Raw genomic sequence first — 10,746 nt, forward strand, 5'->3', positions numbered from 1 at the left:
TGGTTTGTGAACTTAGGCTCATGATTTCAAGTGTGTGTGTCGATGACTTGGTATTAAGCTGGGTCGTCACTTGGGTGTGACTGAGAGCAACACATGATATCCCTACCTGAAAACAGGGTACTGCACTGTGGCAGCCAGCAATGGTGTGTGATTTGTCTATGTGTGTGATGTTGTGTACGACTAAAGCATTTACGTATTAATGTATTGGTGTGTTTATGTACGCCATGGTAAAAAAAAAATTTCTCATGGTGATCATTAAAGTGGAATTCAATTGTGTTTAACTTATTTTTACTTCTGTTTCGTAGATATATTCCAAAGACGCATTAACAGTAAGATTGTCATCAAACAGTCACAACTGTAGTGGCAGCTGAAGGCAATACATAACTGTCTTAGCCTTAACCTCTAGGTTGCCATTGCTAAAGGCATCCGGGCAGCTAGTGTAAAATATAAAATTGATATATGGGGAAGATGGACAAAGGACTATGCCTACAATCACTAGTCAACTTTTGCATGGAAGTCCATAAGGAAGAGGAGGACAAAAGGACACAAAAAAGAAGAAACAACTGAACCATTTGTGTTATACCATTTTATGAGAACAAATCTTTCAATACGCCAAAAATTCGGGGTCAGTAAGACCAATGAGTAATGCTTTTTTATTCACTGTAAACTTATTTTATCGATTTGACCAAACAACTACTTGAATTACAATGGTATCTTGACAGCTGATTATCAAAGCAGCTTATTGTTACCTCCATTCACACTTCTGCCCTACTCATGTACCATACAAAGGCAATAAGCAAACTACCTTTTTTAACATTACAATTCTTTTGCAGAAAATCAATAAAACCTGTGCAAAGCCAGAAAAGAGGGAGGGGGAGGGAGGGAGAGGGGGAGGAGAAAGACGATGTATAAAAATTCCGCCCACTCAGCAGTGTGCATGCCAAACTTGCCTCATCCACTTGCGCCTGCGTCTGCTGCAGTCGCTTGCTCTGTTCCCGAGGGGGCTGCATGCCGCCCTGGGGACCGCCTGGACCAGCTGACCTGCAAACAAAAGAAACAACAAGAGTGTGAAACATTAGGCAAAACTCTGGGCTTCCTAAGCAACTGGTTTCATTTCTTTTTTCTGTCCCATCACCTCTCACAAATCATGCACTTGATTAGTTTGTGGTGCACAATAAAGAAAAAGTCCCTCGTCTTATCAACAGATTTTTTTCATTACTTCTTTCGCCAACTACATTCTAACTTTTCAAAGAAAGCAACATAGCGGAATTCTTATCGCTTTAGTAATAGAAATAGTACGCCTAAAACAAAACAGAATATGATCAGTCTTTACTTACTTTACACCTGTGTTCATTTGGGGGATGTAAGGGGGAGGAAAGGGAGTATCCATCTATCCATCTAATGAACGCTTTTGCTAATTTTCTTGTCACCATATTGCATTCTCCATTTTCTGAGCAGGTTCATTTTACTCTGACATCTATATCATTCAAGAACAGCTAAGGAATCAAGATAGATTATTGTTGCAGTAACCCGCACTACAAATATATATATAAATATACATATATATCTTTTAATATGTTTGGGTTTTTTTAACAGCTCCAAATATAGGCATAGCTAGAACCCCCCACACTAAAATACCTGAAACCATACAATTGCCATGCCAAAGTTTGTATCAACAAACAGCTAACCAGTATTTTTGAGAAGCTCTGTTTCAGTAGTAGAGGGTTTTACGGCGCTGTTTGAACTTTCACAAAGAGAATGCTTTTCAACCAAGATGAATAGAGGAAAGGGTTTTCTATTGAAATAATATTTCTCTTTTTTAAATTCTAAACATCTACAAAAAGAATGAACACTTCGCTGCTGGAGTTTTGTATCAATTTGAAAAATGCAAGCAATAGGAATATAATAGCCACAAGAAAAAGTGTAAAACATCATGACAGAGCTTAAAGAAAGCAGACATAATACATGACATGCGACAAACAAGTAGCACTAGCCCTTTACAAAATGAGTAGGATGCGCAACATCAGAATATGAGGTCACAAAATAGTAAAACAAATATTATATGTGAGCATTTAATATGTAGATTTAGGTTCTAATTAACATGAAGCTCAGAATTTCATAATGGCCCTGCCAAAACATCTTGCAGAGTAAAAAAACAGTGAATCATACAATGTACTACTTACAACACAAACATCAAACCCGTAATAATTTCTGACACTATGGCCAAAGCAGCAAACTTAGTAATTAATCATTGCTCTTTCATTTTTTAACAGTCATCCTTTTTCTCAAGTTAATTACAAGCTCATCCTAACATCCCATGGGCTAAAACAAATGTGAAAACTGTCTCCCAACAACCAAGCTGCTGCCAGTGTTACGTCATCAAGGCGGAGTTCACAACCAGCATTAACATCATATCATCGCCCTTGTCATAAAAGGCCTGCTAACCCCAGCATAGTAAATTATACAGGAGAAGCAAAAACTTATTTGGTTTCATTAGGTAACAGCCTGGAGGCTGGCGGATTATTTGACTATATTTCTATCGCTTATGGGGAAATTTTACACAAAATCCAGATCCGTCTTTAACAGAGGGTATGAAATGAATAATGTACTATCAATTCATTTTTTAAAAATATATAAGGAAAGATGTTGTGGGTTTTGGGAAAAGATATGTGTGTGTATGTTTATGAGTCATCCTGCTTCACGCGACTGGTGCCAGGACTGTTGTACAGGACCAGAATAATTACATAATTACATACTAATGGGAATGGTAGCTGGTAACAAAATTTGCACAACTGCTCCTGAAAAGTTTAAGGTCCCAGGAGCTTTACACAGCTGGTTTCTTGCTGCAGTCTGTGATTTATAATCTTTGAAGCACTCAAAAACAACTCTATTTACAGCGTTGACACAGACTGCTGAAGACGAAACAACGACTAAAGAAAGTACCAATATACTACACTTTATAAGACATGGCAAAGAAACTCAGCAACACTGCAATACAAGCCTATAATGTTAATTACTTCAGTTTTTCAAGCATTTACAAAGAAATATATTTAATGAAGTTAGTAACTGCTTATGTTTTCCCCCATCAATGCAGTTTAGATCATTAAGAAACCATCACATGGACTAGTAATACACAACTTGAGATGTTGAGAATTAGGCGAATAAGTTAACCCAATCCAAAAAAGATATTTCAAGAAAAATGGAGACACTTCTCTTACTCCCCCATCCAACTTTCTCATTTAAAAAATGTAATTCCCTTTCTCCTTTCTTCCACGGAAAACCCTCAAATCAAACATATAACAACAGGTAGCTGTTACAGCAGGTTTTACTGTAATACCAATAGGCATTACACTGAACACTGTAGCTTGAGATCAATAAATTTCACTACATCATGTCGATTATAAGTTCCACCATTACTTATATAAACAAATCATTATTACTTTTTTTAAAATACCAAATCAATACATGCAACATTTTGTTAAGACTGTCAAAGAGGATTAATTAGCTACTTTCCTTTTCTTACAATGGAGTAAACACACCGAAGTCCAAGTATTTGTGAAGACAGATTTTGGATTGAAAGAAAATTTTTTACAAGATGTCATGAACTATAAAGAGCATGTTGACCTGTCAGCACTCAACATTCCAACTTTCGTCATTTCACAAAATTGATTTTTTTGCATTTTCTTAACCAATGATAGTATAGTCCAAAGAACATATTTGAAAATTGGGTTGATAAAAAAACCCAACCCATCTACAGTGTATTTTTATGATATACTAGAAAATTTGTTGAAACTGCCTTTTCAGAAATCAGACGTTAAAAGTTTGGGCACTGCATCAATTCAAAAGCACATTATCATCCTTAGAATCAAAGACAAAAATTAATTAACTAACTGAATCTGGGCTTAACTTTACATTTTGTAAGGGGAAAATATATATATATATCCTTGTTTGGCCTTTATAAAATAAAATACCAGGCAACAATAAAATTTAAACTGAACCTCTTTCACAATTAAACATTTGTAAGATTTTCATACAAAATCGTCATAAACCCAGATACTCAAACTTGATTTTGATTAGGTGAAAAAGACATTTTGGTTAAAAGATAGTGGACAGACTGTTACTATGCTGGAATTAATAAGAACAGCGAATAGCTCGATGAGCGTATGTGTGATACCATGTTATTGTTACAGCACCAAATACAATGCATTATATAAAAGCTGTTTTTATAGCCATAAAGTTCAGGCTAACTAAACTTACGGTGCTGGTGCTGGGTAAGCCCTGAAGATACGAATTGTAAAAACATATCATCTAAACGACAGTCAAAGCAACAAACTTAAAGGGCAATTATCAATTTAAGTCCTTATACATCCAGAACACTAGTAACAAAAACTTGAAAATGACAGCTCAAAGCTACAACTACAAGTAGTAGTACAATGACGAATAGTGATGTAATGGATATGGGTGGAGAGAATTTAGAGAAACATGACTGCAAAAAATCAATAACGAGTTGTTGTTTTTTAAAGCCTCAACTTCAAAGACAAACCTGAGCCCACAACATCCATACCATCTCAGCTCATTTGGGTCAACCGCTAGAATCAGGGACATGGACTAATTCCCAAAATTTTTTCTGAATTCTGCGACAGCAGAAGGCTGAAGCCGGGAAGAAATTTACGTTTTTAAAGAACGTAGTCTCTGAGAGTGTTTTGAATTTTAAAAAAGAATTAGAATAAGGTGTTATTTCACTAGGCAACAAACATAATTGATAAAATAAAAAAATAAAAAATACAGAAAAGCCTAAATTCATCTAAATACTTAAATTACAAGTACCGGTCACATCAATGTATTGTTTAATGGTCAAGCAGTAGCCTAATTCTTTTCTCTGCATGTTCATGTTCTCATGTTCAAGTAGGAGGAGAAAAGGTAGTATGTAACTCTTTTGTCATTTTTTCCCCCCGAATTTATCGTCGAAAAAATTGGGAGGCAAAAAATAATTCGGAATTCAGAAAATTTTCGGAGAGTCCCCATCCCTATAGAATTACATCAGTGCATACTTTAGGATTTCACAAATCATGCCTGGTGTTCAGAGAAAGGTAAAATTAGAACGGGCTCAGAAAAGCACAAGTTGATCCTGTCCATCACGCAAGGCAGTATTTTCTGCAAGATGACTCTTTCAAGCATTTTTACAGTCCTTCTCTGGGTAAAGCACCCAACTCTATACTGAAATCTGATTTATGAAAAACCATTGACTGTGGTTTCAGCGGATCAGAATTCACTCGCTGGACTAAATCAACGCTAAGACAAAAATTCCACAGCAAAGACGAAATGCACATACGAAAGACACTTAATACTGAAACAACATCAACCATGCACTTGCGACATCCAGAATATAATTTCTCAAAAACAAGACAAAACAGCATTCATCTGTACTCTCCTCAACTGCAAACAAAAATCTTGTGAGACTATAAAACAGTTACAAAAACAATTGGTAACCATGGAAGTGAGCATAAAAATATTCATCGTGCGCAAATACAACATTTTTGATTGGAATCAGACAATGAGCTGGACATTTATGTAAAGCTACTTACGGTGGACCTCCTGGCCCAGCCTGAGGGTTTTGAGGAGCAGCCCTTCACAAGAAGTTTAGAATATATTTATCGCTGACAAGCAGTCAAAACAGTACAAAACATTCAATACATGGACAACAAACCAAACCCCAAGGTACTTTCTTTTCTGGAATGAACAGAACCCTAATCACCATCATCAAAAAGTGCCAGATCAGAAATAAACATAACGATCATGGCTCTCCATTCATTTCTCCACTCGGATGCTCTAAAAAAAACACCATTATTACCGACCCTGGTGTTTCCTGTCACTATTTCATTTTTTACATTTTCAAAGTATAAGTTGCTCTTAACTACCCCTGCCTCGTTTACCTTCTATTTTTCTAGACAGAACAAAATCTTCAGAGTATGACATTTCAAGTGACCCAAGAAACTGCAATTGGCACCCTAATTGTTCAGCTAAGGTGGCCACATGAGCCTCTATCATCAGTAACTTACTTCCATGCTTGATACCTTTTCTTCCTTCAATGAAATTCTCAAAAAGTAAGAAACCACATTATGTTGCTATTGCTTCTGTTTTATTTCCATTATCTTTTTTCTTTACTAAAACATTCCTCCTTTCTTTTTTCCTGCTCTCTAACCATGTTCTATCATCTGCTTTCGTCTCCACTTTCGTCCTAAATCCCGAAGAGTAGGCTTCGGCCGCCACCAAAGTAAAATTCACAATTCATTCCTACCCACCAGATAACCAGATTATAATGCTGTGTCTCACACGCTCATATGACCTTTTATGGAGTTAGTTGCAAGCGCCGTAAAATGCATATAAACACCCCCCCCCCCCCCCCCCAAACAAAAAAAAAAAAAAAACAGCATTATCTTTGGTAACTTTCACAGCCATGTAGAAGAGTTGACAAAAACAATAATAGCATATTAGAACTTTTATTTTGGTAAATCATCGAGATGTTAACTCTATCGTTAAAATAATCTTAATATCTGGGGCTAATTTGAAGAGTATATTCCCAGTCAAAAGTATATTTCCACTGTCTATTGTTCATCATCTTCCATTAAAAAAACTTTGCTCAGTTCCCTTGAAAATATTTTGTCCCATCAAAATTTAGTCCTAGCCATAAAACTTACAAAAAAAGTAACCTTAATTTTCAATAATTCTGATCCAAGTTTACAATCATTTCAATTATAATCATGTGCATTACGTGTGGAATAGCCTAAAAGTCTACTCTTTTAAAACTCATTATAAAAATATTAATACATACTGCAATAATCATAGCCGCCACTCAGGAATTTTAAAAAAGGAGGAAATTCACGCGAAGGCGGACGCGTGCTCTCCGAAGGTCGGAGTAAAACCAGTGAGATCCAGAGGCAATGGAAAATCTAGCCAATGTTTTTGGAGGGGAAAACTGTCATGCTACTGAATTAAAATCTATTTCAAATTTTTTAAAATAAAGAAAGAAAAAACAGACACCAAGTTGACTAAAAAATAATTTGACTAGGTTTGGTGATTAAAAATTTAGTGTAAGTTGCCAGCTAGTGTCTCGTAAAAATATTTCTTTCACTTTAGACTTGTGCAACGATGTAGAACAGTAGATTTAGATTTCTAGATTTACGAGATTTTTTTTATATCGCACCAAAGGCAAAGTGCAGCACCCAGCTTGTTCAACTTTCTTATTTATATGAACTTTTGAAGTCGCACACCGTCTGATCCTTTTTCAACAAGGCTCCATTTATTTTTGCATTCTGCATCACCGGGATGAGAATAGTGCAGGCGAGTCTTTTGGTTATTCTCACCCGGTGCGCGTTCACCGTTATAGCCTAGATCTAGGCCAACAAATTTGGTGTTCACCCTAAACCACAGAATTCTACACTGTGATAACAGAAAAATTGTAGAATTCTGTGCTGTGAACAAACATTCCATTACAACTGTAGCCTACTAAAAGCGTATAATTTTGTCTGTGGGCAGTGGAGAGAGAGAGAGAGAGAGAGAAAGAGAGAGAGAGAGAGGAGTAGCGCGAGAACTTCCGGTCAAAACAAAATGGCGACCCGCGTAGTTCGGCTCGATGTGAAAAGTTAAATAGCCGTAGCATCTTTGTAGACAACCAAATTAATTTACTTTTGTGTTTTAACATCATTTTTTAACTTTGTTTTGGTCCATTTGATCGTCCACACCGATAGACAGTATTCAGAAAAAGACAGAGAGAGAGAAGAGGGGAGGAGTAGATCTTGCGAGAACTTCCGGGCAAAACAAAATGGCCACCCCCGTTGTTCGGCTCGATTTGAAAAGTGAAATAGCCATAGCATCTTTGTAGTCGATCAAATTAGCTTACTTTTGTGCTATAACGTAATCTTTTCTTTGCCTTCATCCACTTGATCATCCACATCGATAGAAAGTATTCCGAAATTAGGAAAAACAGGTCTTGTTTCAAACCGGGTGAGAATAGCCTACGGTCGCAAGTCTCACCCGGGGTGAGAGGTCGATCGTATTTCTATTCTCACCCCGGATGAGAATAGCCACTTCCTTTCTCGAATTTCCGTCGTTTTCAATGACAACTGGGCGCGCCATTGTTCGGATGCTCGATCGACACTGTTGCTCCACAATAAACAATGGGAAACTAGCGCTAGGCACGGACAGAACTGAAGTAAGAAGATACAGGCAGACATGCGCAAGGCGCGTTTTTGTCTCACTCCTTGTTCGGTGTTTTCCGCGTGTAAAAAAAGGTATCGCAATTTTGCGTCCGAGAGCGGACCAGCGGAGGAAGGAGGAAAGAAGCAGAAAAAGCTAGAGCCTAGATGAGGCGGAGTTTCTGCTATTTAGTGGAAAAGTGGCAGCATGAATAATTAGGGACACTGCAATACAGTAACTACTGTTTCAGTTTATTAACCTAAAAACTTTATTATAACGTAAACAAATGATACACTCGTATTATTAAATATTAGATCGACCTGGTTTCTTCTGTTCACAAATTACAAAATAAGCACTACTTCATCTCAGGAAAAAATACAGGGTGTGCAAGGGCCAAACTAGGGACTGTATAACAAAGAAAGCAAATTCTGTTATTCAGCCAAAATTCTTTGACAAGACCATCACGACAGCATATAATAGGATTAAATTAGGGCCTAGGCTATATCATGAAAGTGATACTACTATTGGTCTTTACTGTGTAGGCTACATTGACTGTCTGCTTGACACCTTGAAAAGCCCTTTTCCATTCTCATCATTCAGAAGGACTTCTGTAACGAACGACTACCCCAATAAACAATAAAGAAGAGACAGCTAACCCTAACCCTCTATTCTACTCTGTCTCATGGCCACCTCTATTCTCACTCGGGGTGAGAATAGTGCAGGCGAGTCTTTTAGCTATTCTCACCCGGTGCACGTTCACCGTTATAGCCTAGATCTAGGCCAACAAATTTTGCGTAGAATTCTACACTGTGATAACAGAAAAATTGTAGAATTCTGTGCTGTGAACAAACGTTCCATTACAACTGTAGCCTACTAAAAGCGTACAATTTTGTCTGTGGGCAGTGGAGAGAGAGAAAGAGAGAGAGAGAGAGAAAGAGAGAGAGAGAGAGGAGTAGCGCGAGAACTTCCAGGCAAAACAAAATGGCGACCCGCATAGTTCGGCTCGATTCGAAAAGTTAAATAGCCGTAGCATCTTTGTAGACAACCAAATTAATTTACTTTTATGTTTTAACATCATTTTTTAACTTTGTTTTAGTCAATTTGATCGCCCACACCGATAGACAGTATTCAGAAAGAGACAAGAGAGAGAGAAGAGGGGAGGAGTAGATCTTGCGAGAACTTCCGGGCGGGTGAGAATAGCCACTTTCCTGTCTCATAGTGGTCGCTCGTTACGCAAGTCCTTCACATCATTCATTAGAAGTGTGCTGGCTTATCAGTCATATCTGTACTCCTCCCACCCACCCTCCATCTCCATCATTTTCAAGGGCCAGTAGAAATGACACACACAGAAAAATGCTAGTCTCCAAAGTTATCTTCTTCCTTTTCTTGAAACGCGCTCAAAACATATTATAACTGCTGGCCTGCCTCAAGTTCAAGACAACCTCAGCCTCAATAGTAGAGTCGATCGAATTCCAGATCTAGACTCTAGATTCTAGATCTAGATCTAGAATCTAGAAATCTAGATTCTAGGCCTAACCTAATCAATATAGTCAATAGCGTGATTGTGATCCCATACTAACTGGTCAACATTGGCATCCGAAGGACTCACAAAAGTCAAGACTCCCAAACAACAAGCAATTGTCATTTTCAATGATTTTCATATTCCAAGTTCTAAATTCTTGCCTAGCCGACTAGCCTTGCCTAGATCTAGAAATCTAGAACCTAGATATTAGATCTAGATCTAGATTCTAGATTTAGATTCTAGTTTCTTGAGACTGAGATGGAGCAGAGTAGTGAGTAGCAAAGCAATAGACTGCCTTCTCGAGTTCTGCCTTACTTTAGTTCTTCAGCGAGGCCGAATGAAACATCTCAGTTATGATAGAGTATCAATTAAAATAGCCCTTGTTATTCAATATCATGCACATATTTCTAGACACAAGGGGTTGCCGGGTGATTACTGGTGTACACCCAAATTAAATTCAAGGTGGTAGAAAATCTAGACGACAACATGAGTCAGTGTGTGACCAACAGTCAGCAGACTACACAACTTTCAATGGGCTCGTTTCAATCGAGGAGCGTAAACCATGGTCGTATGCAGCGATGTACAGCTACTGACTAGCAACCATCTATTCCACAAAGCAAAATGCACCTTCGGGGGTTACTTTTGAACAATAACTTACATTATGAAATTGCTGGCAGAACCGGGATATTGTCAGAAACCTGTGGCTGAATCCTGTTCCAGCTTACAGTCAACAAAAATGGCCGAACTAATGTTGTGATGTCATCATCCGGGCATCTATACATAATCTTTGCAACAGTTCATTCACGCGATTCGTGAACTGTTCACCTTTCATGACGTAAACATTTCAATTCGGGTTTTTTTTCCCCGCATTCCGTTTTCGGAATGAAGATTATGATAATGAATTATTATTATTATTATTATTATTATTATTATTATCATTATCATTATTGGTAAGCCGCCTTATTATTATTATTATTATTATTATTATTATTATTAATCTACATAATTGTGGTTATATCACTACTACT

General features: G+C 37.4%; 1 protein-coding gene across 4 annotated transcripts in view; it reads right to left on the reverse strand.

The window, feature by feature from the left end:
• Nucleotides 1-10,488, reverse strand: part of LOC100533331 (synaptobrevin) — a 29,832-nt gene extending 19,344 nt beyond the window's left edge. The window contains exons 1-3 of one of the 4 annotated variants that reach the window (XM_035972842.1): nucleotides 10,377-10,488; nucleotides 5,586-5,627; nucleotides 951-1,041 (exon numbers count right to left, since the gene is read on the reverse strand). In XM_035972842.1, the coding sequence (XP_035828735.1) occupies nucleotides 951-1,041; nucleotides 5,586-5,627; nucleotides 10,377-10,378 (135 nt within the window). In that variant the 5' untranslated portion in view covers nucleotides 10,379-10,488. 4 annotated transcript variants of the gene reach the window in all.
• Between the last annotated feature and the right edge of the window lie 258 nt (nucleotides 10,489-10,746).

This window comes from Aplysia californica, unplaced genomic scaffold (genome assembly GCF_000002075.1).
Source record: "Aplysia californica isolate F4 #8 unplaced genomic scaffold, AplCal3.0 scaffold00873, whole genome shotgun sequence".
In the NCBI taxonomy this organism is placed as follows: Eukaryota; Metazoa; Mollusca; class Gastropoda; order Aplysiida; family Aplysiidae; genus Aplysia; species Aplysia californica.